Source organism: Rosa rugosa, chromosome 5 (genome assembly GCF_958449725.1).
Source record: "Rosa rugosa chromosome 5, drRosRugo1.1, whole genome shotgun sequence".
Lineage (NCBI taxonomy): Eukaryota > Viridiplantae > Streptophyta > Magnoliopsida > Rosales > Rosaceae > Rosa > Rosa rugosa.
In genome coordinates this window covers 5,493,962-5,520,696 of record NC_084824.1, presented here as the reverse complement: position 1 = coordinate 5,520,696, position 26,735 = coordinate 5,493,962, and the positions used below count along the sequence as shown (strand labels likewise).

The 26,735-nt window shown below is 39.0% G+C and overlaps 5 protein-coding genes, 2 long non-coding RNA genes and 1 pseudogene across 12 annotated transcripts; 5 read left to right on the top strand and 3 right to left on the bottom strand.

Annotated features, from left to right (window-relative positions):
• The first annotated feature begins 1,452 nt into the window (after positions 1-1,452).
• On the top strand, positions 1,453-4,960 carry LOC133708788 (uncharacterized). Of its 2 annotated transcripts, none has more exons than XM_062134313.1 (5): positions 1,453-2,979; positions 3,135-3,267; positions 3,461-3,585; positions 3,698-3,762; positions 4,626-4,960. In XM_062134313.1, the coding sequence occupies exons 1-5, from the start codon at positions 2,800-2,802 to the stop codon at positions 4,741-4,743; spliced, it is 621 nt and encodes a 206-aa protein (XP_061990297.1). In that variant the 5' UTR covers positions 1,453-2,799; the 3' UTR covers positions 4,744-4,960. The 2 variants fall into 2 exon arrangements, with proteins under 2 accessions (XP_061990297.1, XP_061990296.1); XM_062134312.1 differs by having other exon boundaries at positions 1,458-2,979; positions 3,698-3,844; positions 4,609-4,960.
• A 131-nt stretch (positions 4,961-5,091) lies between these two features.
• On the top strand, positions 5,092-6,437 carry LOC133708787 (UDP-glycosyltransferase 708G1-like; annotated as a pseudogene).
• Positions 6,438-6,583: 146 nt separating this feature from the next.
• On the top strand, positions 6,584-8,106 carry LOC133708789 (uncharacterized). The gene is made up of 4 exons (XM_062134314.1): positions 6,584-6,884; positions 7,420-7,509; positions 7,625-7,721; positions 7,831-8,106. The coding sequence occupies exons 1-4, from the start codon at positions 6,644-6,646 to the stop codon at positions 7,970-7,972; spliced, it is 570 nt and encodes a 189-aa protein (XP_061990298.1). The 5' UTR covers positions 6,584-6,643; the 3' UTR covers positions 7,973-8,106.
• Positions 8,107-9,349: 1,243 nt separating this feature from the next.
• On the top strand, positions 9,350-15,116 carry LOC133709790 (uncharacterized). 3 transcript variants are annotated; one of them, XM_062135665.1, is made up of 16 exons: positions 9,350-9,537; positions 9,702-9,813; positions 9,943-10,407; positions 10,832-10,909; positions 11,169-11,224; positions 11,736-11,855; positions 11,971-12,041; positions 12,254-12,347; positions 12,472-12,675; positions 12,926-13,177; positions 13,628-13,736; positions 13,842-13,909; positions 14,201-14,270; positions 14,352-14,426; positions 14,561-14,643; positions 14,781-15,116. In XM_062135665.1, the coding sequence occupies exons 3-16, from the start codon at positions 10,084-10,086 to the stop codon at positions 14,854-14,856; spliced, it is 1,680 nt and encodes a 559-aa protein (XP_061991649.1). In that variant the 5' UTR covers positions 9,350-9,537; positions 9,702-9,813; positions 9,943-10,083; the 3' UTR covers positions 14,857-15,116. The 3 variants fall into 3 exon arrangements, with proteins under 3 accessions (XP_061991649.1, XP_061991650.1, XP_061991648.1); XM_062135664.1 differs by having other exon boundaries at positions 9,351-9,537; positions 14,552-14,643; XM_062135666.1 differs by lacking the exons at positions 14,201-14,270; positions 14,352-14,426 and having other exon boundaries at positions 14,552-14,643.
• Positions 15,117-15,649: 533 nt separating this feature from the next.
• Positions 15,650-17,436, bottom strand: LOC133712999 (uncharacterized). The gene is made up of 3 exons (XR_009847699.1): positions 17,044-17,436; positions 16,210-16,808; positions 15,650-15,862 (listed from the first exon to the last, which is right to left on the bottom strand). It is a non-coding gene; the product is annotated as an uncharacterized LOC133712999 (long non-coding RNA).
• Positions 17,437-18,409: 973 nt separating this feature from the next.
• Positions 18,410-21,628, top strand: LOC133710002 (clp protease adapter protein ClpF, chloroplastic). Of its 3 annotated transcripts, none has more exons than XM_062135973.1 (9): positions 18,410-18,605; positions 18,849-19,276; positions 19,421-19,480; positions 19,914-20,008; positions 20,146-20,318; positions 20,594-20,706; positions 20,935-20,980; positions 21,095-21,135; positions 21,278-21,628. In XM_062135973.1, exons 2-9 carry the CDS (start codon positions 18,950-18,952, stop codon positions 21,422-21,424), a joined length of 1,002 nt encoding a protein of 333 aa, XP_061991957.1. In that variant the 5' UTR covers positions 18,410-18,605; positions 18,849-18,949; the 3' UTR covers positions 21,425-21,628. The 3 variants fall into 3 exon arrangements, with proteins under 3 accessions (XP_061991957.1, XP_061991956.1, XP_061991955.1); XM_062135972.1 differs by having other exon boundaries at positions 18,721-19,276; XM_062135971.1 differs by having other exon boundaries at positions 18,411-18,605; positions 18,899-19,276.
• LOC133710003 (uncharacterized) lies at positions 20,593-20,986 on the bottom strand. Its single transcript, XR_009846434.1, has 2 exons — positions 20,849-20,986; positions 20,593-20,756 (listed from the first exon to the last, which is right to left on the bottom strand). It is a non-coding gene; the product is annotated as an uncharacterized LOC133710003 (long non-coding RNA).
• A 120-nt stretch (positions 21,629-21,748) lies between the features above and the next one.
• LOC133710001 (pentatricopeptide repeat-containing protein At2g03380, mitochondrial) lies at positions 21,749-24,855 on the bottom strand. The gene is made up of 2 exons (XM_062135970.1): positions 22,389-24,855; positions 21,749-22,242 (listed from the first exon to the last, which is right to left on the bottom strand). The coding sequence occupies exon 1, from the start codon at positions 24,748-24,750 to the stop codon at positions 22,621-22,623; it is 2,130 nt and encodes a 709-aa protein (XP_061991954.1). The 5' UTR covers positions 24,751-24,855; the 3' UTR covers positions 21,749-22,242; positions 22,389-22,620.
• Positions 24,856-26,735: the final 1,880 nt, after the last annotated feature.

The window sequence follows — 26,735 nt, the reverse complement described above, 5'->3', positions numbered from 1 at the left end:
TCCCAATAATCATATTATTACCCTCCAATAATCATATTATTGCCCTTAATAATCATATCATTGCCGCCCAATAGACCCCAAGAAAAGCCAATTACACTATCTTTATTAGTAAATTAGTTTCCAACTCTCTCTCCTCTATCAGACCCGAAAAAAAAAAAAAAAAAAAAAAAAAAATCGTCCTCGCCTGCAGCCCAAGCTCATCCCAGCCCACTACCTTCCCAGCCTTGCCGCCTGCGGGCACAGCAGCATCCCACCCCCTCCACCCACCGCTGCTGCAATAGAATTTCAGAGAATTTGGGACATGGCCAAGCAACAGACAATTTCCAAAGCTTGAATTTCCCAAACCCATGCCAAATCCGAAGCCCACTAGCAACACAAGCCGGACCCGTTTCTCCCAGGTCCGAGATCGCGAACCGAGTGTTCGACTCCGGCATCGTCGTCTTCAAGTGCTTCGTCGTCTTCGCTACTCGACTCCGGCCGCCACGCACCTACCAGGTCTAATTGAAGAATCCTTCAGATCGTCTCCTTGTCGCCGACGAGCCAACCATGATTCGAACTGTGCAGCAAAATCGATCCAGAACAGAGCGTCCCCTTCCCTGCCCCGGCGATTAAGCGTCGACGCGATCCGGTGCAGCATCGATGCCTGAGTGAACAAGGACGGGGGAGAGAGAGAGAGAGAGATCGGTGAGGGGGGAAGAGAGAGAAAATAGATCAGAAAGGGAGTCTGAGAGAGAGAGAGATGTAATTTATTGATTAAAATAGGGGCAAAACTGTCAATGGATGTTAGATCGGGTAAATGAGGTTAAAAAACTCTTAGTGGAGTAAGTGAACAATTTTTAAGCTGAAAATGGGTAAGTGGTCATTATCCCATAAAAATTATACTATGAAGATCATAACGAGATGTATCATTTGAGTCCAATATTAACAATATTAGCTAAATTTAGTAATTTACATAATCATAAGTAGTCTTTTCATCCTTTCAGAAAAAACAAATTGTCTTTTCATAAAATATGACTCACCACACCTTGACAGCAAAAAATTCATTAAAGAGCCTTTATCAATCTGCATATGCCAAGTAATAAGCCTTTATCAAGCTGCATATGACAAGCTATATGGAAGACACATGCTCTAATTGATATTGATATTGATATTAATAAATGTATAATATAGGTTGCAATGTCGTCATTTTCATTTGGGGAGAAGATATGAATGTATGTCAATAAATGAATAATATACTTCCAGTGAGGACGAATATATGAATGATTGCCTTTGTTTTGTACTACAGGATTTCGTTTGGATGACCACATTTTGTTTTTGGCTTAGAGATGATGACAACATTCTATGGTTCGCGTTCGCAGAATGACCACATAGTGACATTATGCTACAAGAAACTAGTTAGTGGTCGAGTACGCACCCTTATATATTACTTGATTGAGATATCAAAGACCATAACCACTAGCAAATGGTTCATCCCAGAGGAGTGACTCTAAGAACACAGGGTGGTGTTTGGCCACTTCTACATATATGGCTAATGCACCTTGTGTTCTCAGGTCACCCCTTTGAGACACACTGTTTCTATCTCGATTATATATTAGTAAATGTGTATGCTTTATCTTGTGAAGTGTTTCAATGAAAAAATAAATAATACCTCATTTGTCTTCTCCATCCAAATCAAGCATCCTATCCCCACCTCTTAATTCTAAATCTTTTTCATCTCTTTTTGTTGTTTTTATTTCAGTAAACATGTATGCTTTTCATTGAACCACTTCACCAGATAAGCATTAGTTTATGCGTATGAGTGTGCATCCAAGAATTACAAGAGAGTTTGATTCATTTGGTTTAGCTATTGCATCTAGGGTGGAATTTCCTAAACCCCATTGTATTAATCACATTTCTATATTTGTTTTTTTCCATTTCATTAATGTAAAACTTTATACAAAATTTTCCATCTTTATATCATTCTAAAAAAAACTTTTGGATAAAGCCACTCTGTCACATGATACAACCATCTCACTTAAGGATCCGAATCTTCTCCTTGGCTGGGCATTATCCTTGGCTGTCCTTAACTTTTAATTTTGTTCATTGATTCGAAATCTAAAGATCAATTTATATACATAAACATAGTGCCAATTAAGGATGAAGACCAGCCAAGGAGAGGATTTGGATCCCTCGCTTAGATAGTGCCGCTTTCAGAAGGTAACTTATATAATTTTTTTTTTGAGAAAATTTTACAGACAGTACCTCAACTAAAGTTCATTCATCATGTTAGTACTTCAAAATCCAAAACTATCACATTGGTACCTCAACATTTAAACTTGACATAATTTTCATACCCTTCTTCCACTCAACATGGTTGCATAGAAGAGGCAGAATTGCCCTTGAAATAACTTCCATGGTAATAGAGTTGACACCGTTATAACTGGAGAGTATGAAAATTGTATCGGCTTTGAATGTTGAGGTACCAATATGATAGTTTTTAAGTTCGAAGTACCAAAATGATGAATAGATTTTATTTAGGATACTATTTGTAAAATTTTCTCCCTGTGTTTTTTTCGTTGCGGAGTAAAAGAGGCGGGATCACAGAATTGTCCAATACAAAAAGTCGAAAATGCCACGAAACAAAAAGCATATGCCCCTAGATTTCACCCAAATATACCAAAACTACCCTTAGTCGGTTCCCGTGGCCGTCTTCCTATATTAGTCCCCCCACGTCCCCCGGAAACTGCAAATTTACCCAATTACCGGAGGTTTAACCCGAATTCCAAAACCCGGACCTTCAAAAACCCTAACTCTGCACACATGGAGATCGATCAATCGGAGCCGCAAACCAAAAGCGAAGACCTCTTCAAAGCCGCCGAGACCGGCGACTCTTCGGCGTTCGAATCTCTCACTCCAAAGCAGCTCGCTTCAGCTTCCTCTCTCAGAAACGAGGACGGCCGCTCCCTCCTTCACGTCGCCGTCTCTTCCGGTCACTCTCAGGTCCGTCCGTCCGTCCGTCCGTCCGTCTTCTCCACTTTTCCTCAGTGCTGGTCTTTCTCTTCACTTTTGTTCAATTTGATAGTCTCTGCCTCAGAGTTCACGAATTTTTTTTTTTTTTTTTTTTTTTTAGTTTTTGAATTTTTTTATGGATTCAGGTGGTAAAGGTACTGCTAGCTGCTGATGAATCGAGTGGTGTGATAAACAGTAAGGATGAAGATGGTTGGGCACCGCTGCATTCTGCGGCGAGCAGTGGGAATGTAGTAATAGTGGAGATGCTGCTAAGCAAAGGTAAAGGTGGTTAGGGATTTCCTAGTTTTCGGGTTTATGTGTGCTTTGCTATGGAAGAAACGAGCCCCATTATGTGATATGGAACAAGTTAACTAGGCAATGTACAAATGGTTTGATTTATGGCAAAATTGACCCGAGACCTGGCTAGTTGTGATTGTGTTATGTCAGTGTTTTGATATGTTTAACTTCATAGGAGCTGATGTTAATTTGAAGAACGATGGTGGTCGCGTTGCACTTCACTATGCTGCCAGCAAGGGATGGATGGAGATTGCTGAAAATTTGATCTCACACGGGGCGAAGCTTAATGTACAAGACAAGGTTTGTAAATCTGTACAAGACAGGGAACTATACTTGTACTCATATTCATGACATGTTCACAGGCTCTTGCAATTTCTTCATTTGTCAATTATGTGGTATATATTTTGTTCAGGTTGGTTCCACCCCATTGCATCGAGCAGCTAGTACTGGGAAATCACAATTGTGTGAACTTCTAATTGAGGAAGGAGCTGAAATTGATGTTGTTGATAAAGCTGGCCAGACTCCTCTTATGAGTGCTGTGATTTGCGAGAACAAGGAGGTAAGATTGAGTGGATTCCCTATGGATTTTACTTTTGTTGCATGTTGGACCCAAGCAAGGCTTGCTGCTTCCACCATCCATATGCTTTGCTTTTAGGCCTTAACATTAAGCATTCTGATTTTGATTACTGGAATGATAGAAAGTTTTGGAAATATATTAGTCTCTTAATTTATTGTGTTACATTGTCTTTATTGTCTATATACACTGCAATATGTTCTTGTCCGCTATTCTCTCAAGAACTGGATACCACAATGCTTCAACATAATGGCTATTTTGTTGTTAAGAAGGCTTAAGGATCCTTGGTATCTCACCCACGTGTGAACTAGGATTGTGCTTGGCCTGAGTTTGATTTCATCTGGTTTTGTATGAAATTGAATTATAAACTTGAATCATATGTTTGTTTCTAATATTTATGCTTGCGATGATAGTTCTGTTGTAGTCATGTAAAGTATGGTCATATGTTACCTGAATACTGTCAGTTTCCAAATAAGTTGGATTCTAGTAAATCTGATTTTGAACAATAGATGTCTTTTCGCATCCAATTGAGTGTCCGATTATAATTTTTTAATGCGAGTTCAACTTCAAAAGTGTAAAAGTTCATGCTTGTGGATTAAAATTCTGTCACCACCGTTTACTATTTGCTAGATAATTTTATGCTTCCCATTTAGAAGACCTTTGTATTTTATATCAACTTCTAGTCTAGTCTAGCAGAAAGCGCAGAGCTGAAGAATTTCACATATGTCTTTCATTTGCATTGTGCACAGGTTTCTCTCCTTCTAATAAGGCATGGAGCAGATGTGGATGTGGAAGACAAAGAAGGGTACACAGTGCTTGGTCGAGCTTCGAATGAGTTCAGACCATTATTGATTGATGCCGCTAAGGCGATGCTTGAAGGGTGATTTTTTAGGACTAATTTGTTTATCGATGGAAAAGCTAAGTAGCAAGGTTGTCTTCTATGTATTTGCGGAGAGATGTTCCGGTTTCCGAAAGATGTTAATCAAATTTTCTTTGTTGACAAGACCAATTGAAGTTTTGTTTGTACGCTCAAAAGTCAAAAGTATGAATGAATTAAACAGTGTAAAGATCAATATGGGAGCAATGCAATTAGTTTGAATTTGTTTCGGACCAATATGCCACCAATGCAATTCATGTGGTTTATAATTGAATGCATGGAGGTTTTGAGTCTTTAACTATGAACTGATAGCGCTCCTTCAGAGCTACCTTCAGGCTTTAGCAAACAATTCACCATAACTATATCTCGGAAGCTGTTGGCTGCTGGAATCTTACTGCAACCTCAAAACGCATGCCATTCTTCTCCTTGGTGCCAGCAATAGCATGGGGCTTTGACGCCCTTCCTACTACTGGCTCATCACAACACAGCCGGTGATGTTGTTGAAACTCCCTTGCCCTAACAAGTAAGAAATTAAGTAAATTCCCTCTCCTATCAACAAGTAAGGTAAGAAGAGCCAACTACCAAGGGGTGGGTAGATGCTCATAGAAATAAAGATACCTGTCGGTGTGCTCCTACCTCCGACTCTCTAACTAGTAAGTAGTAACTACCCTCCATGCATTTATAATCTTTAACTAACTCTATATAGTATTTATTCATACCAATCCCAAATCGAAGACACACGCACTTCCTCATGTCATCAGAATCCGGTAACGTCCTCCTCCGGCGAGCCCAGGCTCATGTCGTTCTCCTCCCAAGCGCCGGCATGGGCCATCTGACACCCTTTCTACGACTTGCGGCATTGCTATCCCAAAACCACCGCTGCCAGCTGACCCTCATCACCACTCACCCCACCGTCTCACTCGCCGAGCCTTCTCTCATCTCTCGCTTCCTCTCAGCTTTCCCTCGCGTCACTCAACTCCATTTCCACCTCCTTCCTCTGGACTCCACCACCGTCAACTCAACCGACCCCTTTTTCCTCAGATTCGAAGCCATTCGCCGCTCCGCTCATCTCCTCTCCCCCCTGCTCTCCTCTCTTTCCTCGCCTCCCTCTGCTCTCGTTTATGACGTGAGCTTAATATCTCCTGTCCTCACCGTCATTGAAGCTCTTTTGGTTTCGCCTTCCTGCATACATTTTCTTCACCTCCTCGGCCAGAATGCTCTCCCTCTTTTCTTACTACCACGTGGTGGCAACCACATTGAATCTGGGATTTGGGGATGATGTTGTTGAAATTCCTAGCATTAATCCTCCAGTACGCATATCTTCAGTCCCTCCGTTACTTCTGACTCCCAATAGTCTCTTCGCTAATATATTCATGCAGGACGGTCCAAAACTCCCGAGATTTAATGGGATTTTGATCAATAGAAGCTCCCTGGTATGGTGTAAGAATCCTAGCTTGGCCACAAAATGGGGATCAGAAGCTCAATGCAGAGGTGGTTGAGAGAAGTGGGCTTGGGATATGGGCCAGAACTTGGGCCTGGACCGGAGATGACCCGGTGGTGGTGGTGGTGGTGAAGGGGGAAGACATTGCTGTGAAGATCAAAGAGCTGATGCAGAGTGAAGAGCTGAGAGTGAAGGCTTTGAAGATTGGAGAAGAGGCTAAAAGGGTTGCTGGGTGCCGTGAGAAAATTTTCAAGGGACTGATTGAGGAGTGGAGCAAGGATAAAATGGATACTTGAAGCTAAAAAACACTCCAATAGAAGCAAAACTCTGATGTGACCAAAACGGCAACTTTATGTGGCGTTTTTGTCAAGTAGATGATATTTGTTGTGGTTGTCTTGATATGAACCATAAAAATAAAATTATCTTTGTTGAGCTTGGGCTGTGGTATAGTGAGGGGAACCACACCATGGTTTCCTCTTCTATCTCAGCTCTCTCTCATTCTTTCTCCCATGTTTCATGTACTAATTTGGATGTGTGTGAAAAACCCGGTAACCCTCTTAAAAAACTAGTCCAAATTAAGAGTCGCGGTACAGTTTGTTCTAGTTCTAGTGATCAAGGTTCTTCTTCTTTACAATCTCGCCGAGGTGTTCTACATAGCTCGGTTGCTTTGGCTGCTTCAGCAGCTGTTCTTTTCTGGTCCAGTCCAGGTATATATGATTCCAAATGTCCAATCTTTGCTTTGTTCACTTGCTTCTTCTTTGTCTTTCAGTTTTCAGTAGTATGGGAAGATTATTGCTTTCTTTAGTCTTCTACTATTGAGGAAGCTCTTACCTTGTGCTAGCTTATCCAGAAATCACTGAAACTGATTCACCAACCCAAAAAATCTGTTTAATTCAGTCAAAAGTTACAACTTAGCTATCCTAAATCTGTTTAATGAGCAGTTGTACTATTCATCCATTTGTTCTTTTTCTTTGTGTGTTGAAAGCTATTATCCATGCCAATTGACATGAATTGTGGCCACTCATATTGATGAAGCTAACCAAGTACTTCATTCACTTACGGTTCCAATTTTCATTATGTTAAATGATTTCCAACTTGCAATACAACAATTTGGGTGAACTTTCCAACTAGGGAGCTTAGGAAGTTGAGTGAAAATATAAATGAACTCGTGGTCAATACTCAATAGAGAGAAAGCAAACTTAAACAACAGTACTTGATGTGTGAGCAATTTCGGTGTTGCAGCTAGAGCTGGATTTCTATCGGGATCGACCGGGATAGAATCAATTCCGGGTCCTGAATTACCCAAACTGGAGTTCCTTGACCGCTTCAATGGTTTGATCCTCACTCGAGTTTCCTAATTATCCTACTTACATTCAGTTCTCAGCGAGCGAGTACTGAATAAGCTTGATATTGTGTATGATAGAATGTTGTTGAATTGTTTATGCAGAAGAAAACCAGAAAAAGTATGCAGAAAATGATGCGCGATTCAAATCATCTCCATTACTCCAGGGGCTACTAGAAAAATCCAAGCTCAACAAAGAGAAGTAATGCCTTTGCTTGCATTAGGGAATAGACCAACAGTGTACATGGTTTTTGATTCCTTTTCATAGTGACTATCTCTAAAGTTCTCACACTAAACTTGGAAATGTTCAGGAATAGTAGGGAAACTCAAGACAAGTACTGCCTACGCGGAGCAGAATGGGGAGTTGGAGATTGCTCAGCGGAGGGAATGAAGCCCGACGAGAGAGACAAGTTCATTGCAATGTTGAAGGAGAGGGCTGGTGTCAAAGATTGACGACTACTTGATGCTGTGATGGAGGCTGCTTCATTTCTTAAAAGAACACTTGTAATATGAATTTAAGATCATTAGTACTTGATCAACTTTGTGTAGCATTTCACAATTGCAATATCATTCCTTTTTTTTTTTTTTTTTTGAATCAAAGAAATAACTCTTATATCAAAAGCCCTTAACTGGGCAGGTTACAATCGTAAGCAAGGAGCTCCAGAATGCTCTCTGGAGCCCTGTCAAACCAGACCATATTTGGCCTGTCTTCGTAAGCTATATTGGCTAGTCTATGAGCCACATGATTACATGTTCTAGCTAGGAGCAAAAACAATGGATGCAGTAGGTATATTTCGTAGACTAAACCTTTATATCATCAATTAAGCCTCCTTCTGCTATGAAAGCATGATTGGAATTAAGTATATCATATGTTGCCGCTTGACAATCAGTTTCGACTATTACATGTTCTAGCTGAAGGGTTCGGACCAGCTTTAGGCCTTCCTTAAGAGCTAAGAGCTCCACATGTTTGGCTGATGCAGCATTTGACATCTGCAGCGCGAAGGCTGCCTTGAACTGTCCAGTCTCATCACGAAGGACGCCTCCCAGGCCCCCAACTGTACTACTAGGTAGGAAACTCCCATCGACATTTAATTTCCACTTACCATGAGGTGCTGGCTGCCAGGTTTGCTTCGTCCTGGCTTGCTTAGGCTTTGTCTCAAACTGTACGTCTTGCACTGTGAAACTCCTTCAACCAAGTTGTTGAACTCAAAAGGATGTCCGATGCAGTTTGACACGTATCGTTCCACAACTTATCATTCCTTCTTGATCCTCAGCAAGACACATATATTCACTACAATAGAAATTTTGTAGAGAATTGGAAAGTGTCGGAATTAAAAAAGGTCAAGACGGTCAATAAAAAGTACAAACTTTATGCAAGTAAGAGACCGACAAGGAAGAGAGTTCATCTCGCTTAATCATCTCCTTTAACCAAAACTAACACACAATAATCAAGGCTTGAGGGTAGCCGCACCAGTCCTTGTATTCGACAGTTTCATTAATTAATACTTGAGGGCAGCAGCACACAATATAAAGTTTACTAGTTAGAGTTGGGATTTGAAAAAAGTCGAAAATTTAGACTCAAAAGCTAAATACAAAGATTTCATACTAAATCGCTCGACCAACCTTACAAAATATTCATACTATAACACAATGATATTTATTGACCAAAAACAAAGAAATGAGGAAGGGGAATAGTCTTACACGGAATTCGGGGAAGATGGAGGGGTGCTTCTCATATTAAGAGTCCAAACAAGACAAAGGACAAAACAAGAACATAAAAATAAAAAGTTGCAGTAATAATAAGCAATCATGTTTTTTCGACCCAAAAAAAAAAAAAAAGAAGTTTATAATATATTTTATTGAGGGCTAAGCGGTTGATTCTGTTCCTGACCAAAATACCAAATGGCCTCTTCTGCTAGCTCATCGACCCTGCAAAAATAGCTGTATTATTATCAATACACAAATACCAAAAAGATTTGATTTTTCTCTTTCTCTTATTCCCAAACTCAAAATCCCAGGTTCTCTCCTTCTCTTTAACCCACAAAGTTGTTAGATTTTCTTCAATTTTTGATTCAATCGATTTCAATTTTCAGTTTGCCGGAAAAAAAAAAAAAAAAAAAATTGAGGGTAGGGTTAGATATGCACAGTGGGAATTGAATTGAATTCATGTCGTTTTCTGCAGCTCATCAACTGCCAAACGAGAATTTGCTGAGGAATTGAGTCGCTCTTAATTTGTTGCTGAATTTGAATTTGGAGGAAGGAAAGTGATTCCTTGGTTTGTGGAATTGCATTTGGTAAGGGTTTTTGTTGGGTATAGTAAAGTTCAATTCTTTTTTGGTCAAATTATGAAGCTTTGATCAAGTCATGATGATATTATCTGTTTGTGAATGCTGTTAATTTGGGATTGGTTTTGTTGAAATTAGGGGAGCGCTGTGATTAGTTCGGGTTGGCATTGTAGAATTTGATGTTTTAGTGACTTAGTTGAAGCTTGAATTATTGAGAGTTGTGGTGTATAGTGTTGAATTTTGGCTTGGGAAGTGTGGCTTTAGCTCGGAGTCTTGAAAATGTACCGGACTGTAGCTACAGCTACAACTTCAACTCGGGGTGGATCTCCCACCGATAGTGGGGATTATGTGGTTAGTTTGGATCAAGTGCCGCGGTGGAGCAATGCAGAGCATCGGTCCTCTATGGAATATGACAATGAGGATCCGTCCTTTTCAAATTCTTACTTCCCTGATCCTTTAACTTCTCAGCCCGGGGCTCAAAATGGTCTCAATGCGATAGTTTCGAGGTTTCCAGTTGATCATGAAATTAATTCAAAGATATATTTGTGGAGGGGGAACCCTTGGAATCTCGAAGTTGATGCTGTAGTAAACTCTACAAATGAGGTGAGTGCTCTGTACGTTTGTAGTGATAAATTTCTGATAAAACTATGTCCATTTGTCTGTAGGAAATGAGAAGGTAACGGTATCTGCATGGTGACATTGTGGTTGTGTATTGCTTTGACTAGTAACCTTCTTGGGCCTCTAAGAACTTGGCTTTTCTCCTTGAACCTCACCAGGCGTATTAGACAATTCACCTCATTCAGGGTGTTTCTTTCGTATTTTCTTATTAGAAAGAAGCGATAACTTGGAACAAAGCGTTCTTGTCTAATATAGAATTTCAATATTTTTTAAAATAAATTTTAGTTTTCAAATCAGTCATCTTTGAGCCAGCAAATACCATCAATCACATCTGGATTGGGCAACCAGTGGATGCACGTGGCAAGTGAATGGGTTTATCCTAACATGCTTTCAATTCGATCATTTACAGAACATGGATGAAGCACACTGCAGCCCTGGCTTGCATGCTGCAGCTGGACCTGGTCTTGCAGAAGAATGTGCCTCATTGGTATGCTACTACTTAAATCAAATTTAGTTATTCTATGGGAAATATGTATAGTTTTGACATCGATCATATAATCCTTGATGTTTGATACATCATGTAAATAGAGATTCTTGTTTAAATTGAATATGTTGAATAGGAGACAGCATACGATTTTCGATGACATAAACTATGTATCATTTTTATTTAAAGCCTTCTGGTTGGTGTTCTATTGCAATTGATTAATATCAAGTTTCAACTCATTTGAACCTTTGTTCCTTGACAGGGTGGATGCCGAACAGGGATGGCAAAGGTTACTAAAGCATACGACCTTCCAGCTAGGTATTGGCATTTTTCATGTGTATGAAAGAAGAAAGCTGAATCTATGTAGTATTATATTAAAGCTCATTTCTATTTAGTAGTATATTAAACCATCATTTAGCTCCTAGGCACTCTTCATGTATGTATTTTTGGATTCACAAGACAGTACTAGTTTGTAGGATATGTTATTAGCATTTACTTTTAGCGATTGTCTGTTAATAACTTCATTACTTGAGGTTCTATGAACTTCTCTTGATGTCCAAATAGGCTATGAGGACGTCTATTGAAGATAACATTTTTGCCTTGAATGTGTTTTTTGTATTTATTTAGCATAAAGGATGTTTCCATAACTCATGGTTTCTTCACTTCTTGTGAGCTAGCTTAATGTAGGTGTTGCATATCATGCTCTAGCATCCTTAGCTTTACGCTTTGCATTAGCATTTTATTCTGTCCATAGAGTTTGTGTCCTAGTATAGGTGCTGCACACAAGATTCTTGGGTCAATAAAAGATGCTTTTTCCTTGTGTAATTAGGAGGGTTATCCATACTGTTGGTCCCAAGTATGCTGTGAAGTACCATACTGCTGCAGAAAATGCTCTGAGCCACTGCTACCGTTCTTGTCTTGAACTCCTCATTGAAAATGGACTGCAAAGGTGGGAGGCGATAGCTATAATATTATCTTAAAATTTCTATCTATTCAGCTCTTTATTATTATTTTTTACTTTGTCTCCCTCATAAAGTCACTTTGCTTGGCAAATTTATCTGCAGCATTGCAATGGGCTGTATATATACAGAGGCTAAGAACTATCCTCGTGAGCCAGCTGCCCATGTTGCTATAAGTGAGTTTGTTTCTTACATTCTCCAAAATTAATTTCTTTGTAATCATGTTGACATGAAGCGCATCAGCCATGGTTGAGCATCCATGCTGAATTACTAAATTTCTATTCATGAATGTATATCCATGTTTTCATTGTTCCTGTATAACTATTTCTGAAGTTTGCATTTCTTTTATTCTTGCTCTCCAGCTCATCTATTGTCTGCTTTTGTTCAGGGACTGTGCGACGGTTTCTCGAGAAACAGAAGGATAAAATTGCAGCTGTTGTCTTTTGTACTACCACATCAACTGATACAGAAATTTACAAAAGGTGCTTTTTCTTTATCGACCAGATGTCACTTGTTCTGATTCATTGTGATATGTGGTGTATAATTTTGAATAATTTTATTACAGAATTTTGAGATCTCATTATCTCTCCACTTTTCTAAGTGTAGATTGCTTCCGCTTTACTTTCCTCGAGATAGACTTGAAGAGGAGGTTGCCATGTCAAAACTTCCTGCAGATGTAGGCGATGAAAATGGTGAGACGATTATAGATGAACGCAAAATCAGAATAAAGCCTTTGCCCAAAAAAACTGCTCCAAAGCCTCCACAAGCTCCGGTTGACCTTCCTGTTAGTGATGTAGGCTTGGCACGGAGGTGAGTTAATTAGCTGTATCATACATTACAAATAATAATGTAAAGCAGTTCTTGAGTAATATAACAGAATGCTCACTGCAATCAGCATTGAAGAACTCCATGTTTTATATAGCAAAGCTCATAGATTCTGGATACCTGATTCTCTGTTTATGTGTTTATCAAGCCGGTGGTTCATTTCGCTAGACCTTGAACTATAATTAGCTGCTTTGGATTTCATCATTAACTTACTTGCTGAACAATTGTTATACAGGAACTCATCACATTTGGATTCGTATCTGGATCCGGCCTTTATGTCTTTAATAAAAGATCCGGACCAGAGACGTAGGGAACAATGGGAAAAAACCGCTCAAGCCCAAAGTGGATGGAATTGTGCTAAAATACTTGGCTTTGGTGATCTTGGTGGACCTCCATTGTCTGCTGCAGAAGAATACTCGCTTCATTCAAGATACCTTGCTAAAGCAAACTCTCTCAATCTTTCAGAAATTGCGGAAATGAAAATTGTGTATGCTCTTATATCTCTTTGCTCTTCAGTGGTAATTGTTAAATCTTTAGCTTATAGATTTTTACACCTGTCTATTTAGTAATATGTAAAATGCTTTCATTCTGATTTCCCTTTGCTATCATAGTATTAGTAGCTCTTCAACTGGTTGGGATTCAAATCTTTGACATAAACAAAAGGAGGTAGTTATGTGTTGTTAAACCAATGAAGGTTAATCTAAAAACATTTTGCACTGTGGTGGAGATGTTTAAACTTGAATTTTATTACTATTTATCCCCAAATTGTGTGGATCAATTTCTCCATAATCCTGAAAAGGCAAGGGTATTAAAGAAAGCCCCAGAGGAGCTTTCTCTTTTGTTGTAAGATTATATTAATATTTTATGCAAAAGTTTGGAGTGTGTCTTCTGTGCAGTTAATACTATATTAAATTGCATATTTTTCTCTCTATTTCAGCTACCGAGGTGGAGTTGACAGCGAGGGTCGTCCTGTAATGGTAGTTGTGGGGGCACATTTTCTGTTGCGATGTCTTGATCTAGAACGATTTGTGCATTATGTTGTCAAGGTAGCAAAGCATTCAAGTTTATGTTTATCTGCAGATGTCACTAAGCAATTGTTTATAAGTATGCTTCAAGATGCATGTTTTTATTTTTCCCCTATTGATTTACAGGAGTTTGAGCCCATAATACAGAAGCCTTATACTGTTGTGTACTTCCACTCTGCTGCATCTCTACAGCTGTAAGTTCCTCATAGTTTAGTTTTGAAAAAATGCAAGATTAAATGATACTAGGCTACATAAACTTTTTATTCTAGTTTATAATTACACCTCAGGACTCTTATGTTATTTGGAAGATTAAAACAAACTTTTGAGCTTGCAAGAATTGTAGAACAGTAGCAGAATAACTTTCTTGTTGGAGTTCTGACTACGTAGTCCTTTAGGGATAAGTGGCAAGCAGTAACCAAATAGCTTATATATTTTCTGTAAGCTTTTCTGTAACTGTTCAGTTTTGCTTTCCTAAACATATGCAGTCAACCAGACTTGGGGTGGATGAGAAGATTACAACAAATACTTGGTCGTAAACACCAACGTAATCTGCATGTAGGTTCCGCTAACTTGTCCATCTACTTGAGCCATGATATACCTACAATCACATCTCTGATCCTTATTTCCTTTACATAGGCAATATATGTCCTTCACCCTACATTTGGACTTAAGGCGGCTGTTTTTGCCATGCAATTGTTTGTGGACAGTGTGGTATGTCTAGTTTCATTTGTGTTTACTCGGTCGTTAAAATTTCTTTTCACTTAAAAAACACATTGTAACCTATCAAAAAAAAAAAAACACATTGTTAGTAAGTGGTATTTAACACTTGTTTCTAGGTCTGGAAGAAAGTGGTATATGTGGATAGATTACTGCAGCTCTTCAGATATGTTCCTCGTGAGCAGTTGACCATCCCCGACTTTGTGTTCCAGTTGAGTTTTCTCGTCCTTCCACCCATACACTTGGTCTTTTAGCAAGTCTTCATTCTGCTTTAGACTGATTATCTACCTTGTAATGATATGATTGATGTCTTTGATTCTGATGTTTTTTATGACCATGATAATGTAGGCATGATTTGGAAGTGAATGGTGGGAAGGGTCTTATTGTGGACCCAAGAACAAAGTACGTGTATCATCGTCCATAGCATACACAGTTCCATTAGGCAACGAAGAAAGAAAGTCGATGGATTGTGATTTCTTGATTCTATTCTCGTTTATTGTATAATATAGGTTGTAGATGAGAGTTGAATTTGCCTGTTGCTTGTGTAGAAAAGCTATAATTTTTTTGTTTTTTCACTCATTTTTAATGAGCAAATGATCTGTCTGTCTAAGATGAAACTAGTAATATTCTTTCTTGTACCGTCTTTGGATGAGTTATCAATAAAATGCAAGTGGGTTTGAGCTTTGTGAGAGCAGATTCATTGCCAATTCAAATTGCAGAAACTGGCTTAGAATTAACCGTGTCAGATTTGAGATGAGTAGTTTTGTATAATTTTAGAGCAAAAGATAAAAGGCAATTGAGTGCTTTCATACATATGTAATTCATCAAAGAGGTATGTTTGATTGCCATGTGTATTTTTCTTAAGCAAGTGTTTCACGGGTACTTCTTTTATTTTTATCTTTGCTGTCTTTTCACCACCGCCAACTTTCATCATTCTGAAAATTGAAGATAAAATCCTATCCACGGGAAAGAAAACATGGGGTGGGTTCGGTTTGATTCGGTTCGGTTTTTCATTTTTCAGAGTTTAAAACCGAAAACCGAATCGACCTGTGCGGTTCGGTCCAAGTTCAGTTTTTTTTTTTTTTTTTTTTTTGAAAATAAAATAATTGTTTAATAATGATTTTTTTTTTATCTATTGTTTTTTTTTCCTATGTCTTTTTCTCTTTCTGCTTGACTTTTAGGCCTCTTTGCTCACAGAAAAAACAAATGTCTATCAACTTACTAAAATTGTTCTGGAAACTAGGAAATTCATAATCAAGGCCATTGGAGCCTCTTCAATATTAAAAAAAAAAAAGAAAAAAAAAAAACAAACCATTAACCATTACACATAATTGAAAGTCCCCTAAAAAACAAAAAAAGAGTCAATCCCTCTTATCCAAGACGGGTGCTTTGTGCTTGTAATCTCTCCCATGTAATCTCAGCCACAGCTCCTGCATAGTATCAGTAAATTAAAGTCTCAAACATAAGTTATCCAAATAGTTTCAACTGGAAATATATTTCCACCGTACCACCTGAGTTCTAGTTTATCAACCTGCCACAGCCAAATTTTATTACTGAAGAAGTTAACAGAAACTTTAATGTTTCTGTTAATGTGCAGCATCTGTTTATTGATATATATTCTTTGATAGAGCCTTTACCAATAAAAAATTGCAGGGCCAGGCACATATGATAAAAATGAGATGTTGTGAACTTTCATTAACTCTCAAGAATTACACTTCAAAAGCTAATCATAATTCCAACAATCATGCGTAGTAGCAATTGAATACAAGGAGATTACCTGGCCAAAAAGAATATCGGTGACAATGTAAATCAACTAGTCTCTGCAACATTTCCTTCCTTGGATATCACAAACTTGACTGAACATTGAATACAGAAAACTGAAGTACCACAACAAAATAAATACATTGTGTATTCTCACTTCTATGGTAAACAAGTAAGAAAAAGAAAGACCAACTTTCAGGCAGATAAGCTCCCCTTTAAGGGGTTGATATCTATTATACAACTCGCTCATAGATGAAGTTTTGTGATGGGGGATTTCATGCTGAACCACTCTTAAACTCATGTCTAATAAACCACGCATATAAAAGTTCAGTGACTAACTTCCTAAGCCTGCGGTCAGCATTTTCATGAATTACCATTGACTGTGAAACATTAAGCTACTCACTTACCAGTTCCACATGCAAAAAACAGATCAATGAATTTGTCTAATTTCTTGGATAACCACAATCTACAAGTTAAATTCGACAAACTTCAACATGTAATATGAAAGATAAAATCTTCAATTAACAGGCAATACCTGGACTCGACCCAACCGAGCCTTTCATCTGGCACAACACTTCAGACCCATCATTAACAATCCCAGCAGCTCCATCTTCTCTACCATTATCAACAACCCACAAAATAATATCATCAGTTGCAAATAATCACCACATAATAATGTAAATCCATAGAACAAGAAGAAAGAGACTCAAAATTCAAAACCCACATGGCCAAGTAGGAATACAGAGCATGAATTACAAATCAATAGCACTAATCGATCATAAAGCCCCAAACTTTGAGCCTATATTTAACCAAACAACAAGCAAATAAATCACAGAAAGCAAAAACGTACCAGTGCCAAGGATGTTCTTGAGGTCTCACCTTCATCTATGTTTTCACGAAATACAAAACTGTCAATATCGATAAGAATCAGAGAGAGAGAGAGATCTATAGATATATACAGATACAAAGAGAGATAGAGAGAGAGACAGAGGCTCTGGATCTGTGGAGTATGAAGAAGAAGAAGGGTGCAGTCAGAGCATCGGTCCCATCTGGTCGTTGTGCTCGATGTTCTTGCGGTCGGGATCCGGCTCCTTGAAGGCCTGGATGACCAGAGCGGCAACGGAAACCAGAGACGAAGAGAAAACTGAGAGAACTAACGACCCTTCCACTCCTTGGCGATCTCGAGTTCTTGACGACAACGAGGAAACTAAGAGGATTGATGAAGAGAAGAAAGAGACGGCGAGAGGCCAAAGAAGAAAGAGAAACTGAAATGAAAGGGTGAGAGACAAAAAGAGAGGCGAGAGGCATAGAAGTCGTGGACCCTTAGGGTTTCTAAGTCAAAACGACGTAGTTTTAACTAGTTCGGTTTTTTCGGTTCGGTTTTCGGTTTTTTTCAGTTCGGTTCGGTTTTTTTATGCTAAAACTGAAAACCGAACCGGTTCGGTTTTTTTTGTTTCGGTGCGGTTTTTTTTTGTTCGGTGTTTTTCGGCTCGGTTTTTTTCGGTTTTCGGTTTCGCGAACCCAACCCTAGAGGTAACGAGACTACTTCGACATTGATGAGTGCAGCTCTAATAAGGACCTTGCTTGATACGTTGGATGAGGAGACTCATTTAGAATTTTGATATGAATACTGTGCACACATAGAAGAATTGAGTGTGAAGTTTATTAACACTAAAAAAAATTATTTTCACTTTGTACTCTATAGCTTTTCTGTGTAATTTAAGCATTCATGCTTATGTCGGTGTAGTATTATGTTGGAGGTGATCGTGTGGTTTGGAACTTTGGATCACCTCACACACTTTGTTTTGTATGGATAGCAGCTTTGTTTTTCTCGTTTCTACTTAAACAAAAATTAAAAAGTTTTTTTTTTAATCGAAATAGATCAATCCAATTTTATAATTCAGCAAGCAGTACTAAACAACACACTCCAATTGAATCGTCCTTTAGGACTTGCAAAGTTCAAATCGAAACTCCACAATCCAGAGTACACCCAGTTTTTAGAAAATTCACGCACCATTATTCTGACAAAACCTAAGTACTCAGAACCTGTTTAACTAAATATTTCAACCGAGCACCAGATTTTGCGACCCAAAACCTATTAAAAAGTTGTTTCCACCTCTTACAAAGAAATATAAAAAGTAATTATCATATTTATGGTCGAAAATTGTAGTTTACAAAAGAAGGAATTAGATATTTCTCCTCTTCGTTCTCACTTCTGTAAAACTAGTGGAAGTGCACAGTAGGTCTCAGATAAACACAGTTGATATCATAGTCCACGAAGCAGCCGATAAACCCCAGTGGGACTTGGCAAGCTTGAAAGTGTTCCACACACGGTTTTCATAAATATTGGGAATTCAATATCTTATAAAATCTTGAAGACGAAGACGCACGTTGGCCTCGTTGCTTTCTCCGGTGAGCTCCTGTTGCACCCTTTCATTCTCTTCCACTTTGTACACCACTTTATATATTTTAGAGCACAATTACTTGGGATTTGATAAAGAATTGAACTTTTCTACACCTGGTACAGAAAGATTGGATTTTGATCAGAGTCTTCAATTTGGTGTTGTGTGCTTTTAAATTTTTGATGCAAGATGGAGTTGGCAGAATTTAGTTCAATGATAAAGTTTCTGTTTTGATTTCATGTGTGAACATTAGCATTATCTGCTTGAGCTTGAAATGTAATTGGACTTGCTGTGCCCTTGTAGATGCTGATGTTGCTTTGAAAAGAGTCTGGGAAAACAAGGGTATTGTTGAAAATGGTGCAAGGTTTGTCACTGAGCACTCTGGCTACGTCGCGTAGCAGTTGTGTTTGTGGATCAATGCCTTCATGGAGGAGGCATTTTAGAGTAATGAGGAAAGACCAGATAAGTAGCGAAAGAAATTTCATGTGGCATCAGTGTGATCATAGCGTATTCGTGAAAGGTAACCCTCATATGTTGAGGCAAAGGAATGTAAGGGTGGAAGCTGGGTGGCTGTTTAAAGGGGGTGATCGGGGGTCGGATGCAATCTCAGAGCGCAGTGAGAGTGCGAATGAGGATATTTTGATATTCTTCTTCCAGCTGGACCTGGCAACTCGAGTCCAGGTTTGATGCAGATGCTTTGATGATTTTAATCTTATATGAGGTTTTCTTTTGTGCCCAAGTAATGTTATTTAGGATCAAGTGGTCTGATGTATATCTCAGTTTTTTTAGTCTAACTTGATTCGCTATTTGGGGATATATTGGCAGTATGCATTGAACGTGGAAGAGTATGACATTGCACAACAACTGAGAACCAAGCTGGCTGAGGTTAGACCTCTCATCTCTGATCCTCATTATTAGTGAGATGCTAACCAGGTGCTCATAGCTCGCTTTAAAAGTCTTCTTCATTTAATTTAAGACCTTATAGGCTTCTGTTTTGTATGCATAATTGCACTGCTTAGCAAACTCATGAATCATTGAGACAGTTATGGTGCTTCAAGCTTTGATAGGAGTCACACTTATGGAACTTTTCATTGCTTGTAGATGCACATTACAAAAACAAAAGGTGTTGTAGTTGTGATTTATGTTAACCCATTTGAAAAGGACTGTTGGCATGTGAGCTTTTTGTGTTAAAATTCACACATTGAATGCATAACTTGCACTCTGCGCATATATGTTTCAAGCCAATATGTTTGAGCTTTCTGGTGAATGGAGAATCAAATAAACTTACAGCTTTCCTAATAAGCATTCTTATTGAAAGGTTGAAGCAGAAGTTGCTAGGCAGCAGGAGGGGAAAAGGGGATCGTCTTCAAAGAGTGAAGCTCAAGATAAGGCTATAAGTCTCATTCGCTTACGGTATGCAACAGTTAATTAGATTTAATTTCAGTGAGAAATGTGTAATTTATATGTTGCTTTTCTAATTTCTCTATTCTGTTCACATATTGAGTCAACTGAAGATGTAATGAGACCGCTACCTTTGTCTTTTCTTACAGGGCAGACCTGCAGGGTGCAATTGAGAGTGAGAATTATGCATTGGCAGCCAAGCTACGGGATGAAATTTCCAAACTGGAGGCAGAGTCATTGGCTATATCAGCCAAAGCTTTGGCACATGAAAATGCAAACTATTCATTTCGTTTGGGACAGAGAGTGAGGCATAAAAATTTTGGTAAGTTCTATCTGTGACTTCTGCCGAAATTTTCATCTTTCATTTATTTGATTCCTGCTGCAAGATGGTGGTGTCAAGTAGTGCATAAATAAATGGATGCTTCTCAGTTGGGCATATCGAGGTAGTTGAAGTTCATAAATATGGAATAATATCAAGGCAACTCAAATGAAATAAAAATTTGCAGCTTGAAAGGAGGGCTAATTAAAATTCTGTTTCCTCCTTTCCTGCTTGTTTTCGTTACAAAAGTCTTATGTTATGTTATCTTATGTGTTCAGGCTATAGGGCTGTGGTTTGTGGAATGGATCCAGTGTGCTGTGAATCAAGTTCATGGATGGAAACTGCTCAAGTTGAAAAGTTGTCACGGGGTTCTAATCAGCCATTTTATCAGGTTTAAACCTGGATATAGCCCATCATGATTGTGGACCTTGACATATGCTCCTGACATCATTTGTTCAAATGTATTAGAATAACAATAATAACAACAGGCTTGATTTATTAACAATTAACAGTAATTGGTTGAGCGATCAAACCTTGCATGCAATATCATTGATTGGGCAACTAAGCAAACATTGCATGCAGTAGTATTTCATATCATCTCTTCTTTATCTTTTGCCAGGTTTTGGTTGATGTTCATGCAGATCCCAACCTTCTGGTGGCTTATGGTAATGTGCATCTGTTTGACCCAACTGGTTCTCAAACTTAAGTTTCTGTTCTGTTATCCCAATACTGTTGCCTGTGTTCATTTTGTAAACTTTGTTGGTTTTCTTGTGCTGCAGTTGCTGAGGAGAATCTATTGGCCCCTGACAAACCAGACTTGGTGAGTAAATTCTCCCCTTGTTTTGCCATTTTTGTTCATCTATTTTTTAACATGTCTTTTCTCTTGTTTACTTGGATTTCCCTTGAAGAACATCAGACATTCCCCCCATGATTAGTTTTTTTCTACTGTTAACCTCGTGCAGGATCGATTTGATCATCCCTATATTTCCTTCTTATTCTATGGGATGGATGCAGCTGGTGATTTCATCCCTATCAAGCAACTACGCGAGAAGTACAACAGGCCGCGACATGAAATACCACTCGATGAGGAGCCTGGAGGCGATGCTTAGATAAACTCCAGCATTTAGGCAACAGACCTTGTATAACATACTGATTTACATAGATCCCACGAGTATACTTCATTGTTTTTCCCCCTTCTTAGAACATACTAATTACACTGGCCGGATAGCCGTAAACAGGTTAGAGAGCCCTCTGTTTGTTATTTTGTTTATATCCTACTCAATGAAGCCTATTTGGTGAAATTTTCTTCACAACCTGATGCCTGAAGAAAAGAAGAGAACTGAGCAGATGTCTGGGAATTGATTATTTGCTTCTAAATTGATTGTGGGCGTCCACATGACTATTTGGAGAGGGTCTTAAATTTGGCTCAAGGGACAATTTCCAAAGCTAATATTTTACGCTTAATAACATTCTGAGGACAACGAGTCAATTAGATTGGGGTCAACGGCAGGTCAGGCCGGGCCTCACAGCACATGAAGATATTTTTAGGAGAATTTGTTCCCGACTAGTCATTTTAACCACATCACTTACAGAACCACAGGTGTTGAATGAGTCGAATCCCTCTGCTAAATACAAAACATACACGATGCATCCTACATTCCTACTCAGAAAATTGAGATTCACCGAGTTTTGTGGCTGCTTGTTTATCCAAAAGCCACACCAAATTCCCTTTCAGTGGCTGGACAATTGTTGCAGGCACTGATGGGAAGTCGGTAAATCCCTGCCATCGACTGAGGTGTGCAGCCTCTGCTTTGTTCTCATCTGTCATGACTACAAGTTGGATGCTGGGGTTGATGTCTGGCAAAGTGAATGTGATTCTCAGGTGGAGATTTGGGACGCACTCAAGGCCAGTTTCCGTTGACTCAACCTGCAGAATTATAATTCACTTCTGTTAAGTAACTGTGGATGTTTTATGGCATGCCATTATTCTTCATTCTCATAAGCATACAGTGCATAATCGTGAAAGTTACATCCAGAATATGCAATGTCGAGGTTGCAGAAAAAGTGCCTTACTCTTAAGCCTTCAAAGTTCAAAACATTGTCCGCTCATTTCAGTCATTTGTATCATGGACGTGGGTTACTGTGCATGAGATGATAATCCACTCCCAGATAATCTTAAGCCTTAAGCATACAGATCATCTTGTTGACGTCCACAATGGTGTTCATGGTGACACTAGATCTAACAGCATTTATGCAACTCCTGATCACATATAGTCTGTATCAACAAGCCTAATGATCCATGTTACTAAGCAACACATGCGCCTTTAACAGGTATGAGACCATTTCTGAAATCCATTTGCACTTGGCTATATGCTTGGGACTTGCTCAAACCCCTCTGTTTCATCAATTCTCTCACCTGATTAACCTGGCTCCATCTACCGTCTGAAGCATAAAGATTACACATTAGCACATAATAGCAAGCTTCATAAGGATGCAACTCTAGCAATCTTCTTATCGCCACTTCACCAAGATCAAACCTTGAATAGAGTCCACATCCGTGGAGAAAAGCCCCAAACAAATTAACATCTGGTCGAACCGGCATTTTCTCAATAAATTCCAAGGCTTCTTCAAGTTTGCCAGCACGAGCCAAGAGATCAACCATACATGCATAGTGCTTCATAGAAGGCACAAAGTTATAATCCTGGCATAGAGAATTGAAATACTTCAGACCTTCTGCAACCATTCCTGTATGGCTACAAGCTGATAATAAGGTTGTGAAGATTACTTCGTTTGGCTCTAGACGCTTCTTTAACATATCACTGAAAAGTTCTACGGAACCTCTACTGTCACCCTGGATTCCATAACCACCAATCATCGCACTCCACGTTATAGTGTTCTTCTCTTTCATTCCATCAAAAACTAGACGAGCAGATTCAGCATCCCCACACTTGGCATATAAATTTAGAAGTGCAGTGCCAGCATACAGGTTTGAAGTTAATATGCCATCCTTTATCGAGTAAGCATGAAGTGATGAACCAACCTGAAGAAAACCGAGGGAAGCACAAGCTGAGAGGACACTTACCAATGTGAATGCATCAGGTGAGAATGACTCTGATCTCATTTGATGAAAGAGTTGGAGGGCTTCATATGCAGACCCGTTTTGGGAATACCCACAAATAATTGAACTCCAAGTAATCACATTCTTGTCCAATGTTGTATCAAAGATATATCGAGCATCACTAATCATATGGCATTTTGCGTACATATCAACAAGAGCATTTCTCACAGTAGAATTTTCCAACCCAAGTTTAATCCCAAGACCATGGACTGACCTTCCCGTATGCAAATTACCTGATTGTGCACAAGACGAAAGCACACTTGCAGTGGTTATAGAATTGGGCAACAGACCAACCCATCTCTTATCCGTAAACAACTTCAGAGCCTCCAACGGGCACCCGCTTTGTGTGTACCCAACAATCATTGCAGTCCATGAAACAAGATCAATCATGGAATGCTCATCAAATATGAGACGAGCATCTCTGATGTCCCCGCACTTGACATACATGTCCAAAAGAGACGTCACCAACACAGAATTAACCTCAATACCGTTCTTAATCAAGCATCCATGAACCCACTTTCCCTGGTGCAAAGCTCTCAACTTTGTGCAAGCCGTAAGCACACTACCCAGCGTAAACTGGTTCCCTTCACCCATCTCCTCTCTCATCCTATTAAACAAAACCAACCCATCTTCCGGACACTCATTCTGCACATACCCAACAATCATCGAAGTCCAACAAACCACACTCCTTTCCACAATCCCATCAAACACCCCACGGGACCACTCAATCCACCCACACTTTGCATACACATCCACCAACCCAGTCAACACAAACCCATCGGGGCTCCCCACCTTAACAATCTCACAATGCACCTTCCTCCCTTCATTAACATCCCTCACCTCACTACACGCCTTCAACACAATCGAATACACAACATTGTCACGCTCTCTAACCCACATTCTCATCCTCCTAAACAACCCCACAACCTCCTCATACACATTGTGCATGAAGTACCACCTCAGCATCACTTTCGACGAATAAAAATCCGGGCTTGGCATTTCGTCGAACACCAACCGGGCACAATTGACGTGCCCAAATGACGCGTACAGGCTAATCAATTTGGTGTGACAAACAAGATCGTTCGACAAGCCATGTACTACAAGAAAGCTATGAACTTTCCTAAGGGAATCGATGTTTCTACACATGACGAGAAGATTGAAGGCTGGGTTTGAAAAGACTGACTGGGTTGAGGCTTTGGCTTGAGAAAGCTCAGGTGGGTCTGGAGGTGGTGGGTTATAGATGAAATGGGTTAGAGTTCGTAATTGAAGTAAAGGGTTTCTGGGTATTTGTTTGTGTAGGTTAGAGATGAGCTTCATCGTCGTCGGCGTTAATTTTTTGTTCTGTGTTTGAATTTCATCGGAGAATTTGAAAAGCCGTTAACTTTATGGCGGCTTTTGGGCGCGGTCCCAAACGGACCTTTATTTGAGAGGGGCTCTGCTTTTCAATGGGTGGGCTTGGGCTGTTCTTCTGGTTCATGAGTTTGGGCTGATTCTAAGTGTCTAGGGTTGAAATTTGATGAGCTCACCAGGCCCAACTATAAATGCAAAAACAAATGATTGATGACTTGTACTTTTATTGGTTACATTACATGGCATGCGATGGTACCTATGAGTCGACGTTGTTGCAGTTTGCGGTAGTAATCATGATTTAGTTTTTTGTTGTCTAGATCAATTTTGTTAGTGCAGTTTTTGTAAGCTTTAAATTGGTTTTTAATGTTATCATGATGAACTTGGCATATCTGCCTGCTAGTAGTCTTTGCTGAGCATTTTATAAACAAATTCTCTAGCTAGTGCACATGATGTATTAATGTTTCGTGTAACAAAGACATCAGTGACTAAGATGGTGTCAACCTAAGGTTCTAACTTTTTAACTGTTACTTAGGTTGTAATTAGTTTTATAACACTGAGGGGAAAAGAAAAAATAAAAGGTTTAAAATTGTAAATTAACTACAATTCATGTCTGACCTCGTGGGAACTAAAGTCTTAAGTTTCTAAATAAAATAAGAACTCCAAGTTCATGATTTTTACCCAAAATTGTGAGTTATAACACACGACGCAAATTTCTTATTTATGATTTTTCCAAGTCTTTAAAGTTTAGACAATAAAATTATAAAAAAAAAAAAAATCATTCGAGGTTTTAGTGTTCCATCAATTAGAACACATATTAATAATTATTATCTGTGAATGCTCCATAATTATTTTTTAAGTATTTACCACAGAAAAAACAAATCTTGTATATATAAAACAACCTTGACTTTTCAAAAATCAACATTGATTGAGAAGTCATCATTGATTTTTAGTCTACATTGCTTGCAACTGGTAAAAGATAGTGATTTTCAAGTATATATAAAAGAACCAAGGAAACTAATCTGCAAATTAAAGGCAGCCAACATCATCATCATCATCATTCATTTTCATAATTCATTGCAACCGAGAACCTTAGAATCAAGGACTTGAAAATAATAAACTAAAAGATGAGGGGGCTCATGTCCAAATGAAAGGCACGTAATTAAGATATGCATCATCATTTTCATTATCATGTTATATATTTGCAGGAGAATAAAACTGAGAAAAGGACAGATGATGAGAAGAATCAGGGGAAAGATGTAAATAGCGGTGGTTGGGTGGGGGCAGGATGGGGAATCCAAGTGTTTTTTGTTGAATAGAAAGGAGGGATGTGATTGGTGAGAACTGAGAAGTAGGAAGAGTATCCAAAAGGGTGGGTTGGTGTGTGAGTGACACGTGGAGAGAATGAGAGCGACACACGGAAACACAGAGTCCACAGTAGATTGAGATTCTCTGTAGTAAGTCATTGTACGTAGTACACTACCAAATCAAAGCCCACAGAGACGCCGACAGTCTCTCTCTTTCATTCATGTTTCTCGTTGCTGCCGTGGCGGCGTACATTAGCAAGATCTTATTCGGGCATTTCACATCCACGCTACCCACCAGCGCGTGCACGCTGCCCCTCTCTTTGTATTTCTCTGATTCCAAGTGGTTTTATTAATTAGTTTGATCGGTGAGCTGCTGTGAATTGTTAGTTACCGACTCTGTCAATATGTCATACAATTAAATATCATTGCCATCATGAAATGGGTTTTCAGTCCCTAAATGAGCAGTCTTACTCCACTTAAGATACATTTTTAAGTGATTGTGATCGCTGAAATTATAACAATTTAAAACTGTGTATTTATCCTCAGTCGTCAGATGCATCTGTCCCTTAATATTCCTCAAAACTATCCCTTAAGAGAGCAGCTAGCCGTAAATGTGAGTGCAATTAGGTTTAAGTGTGACTGTGTGAG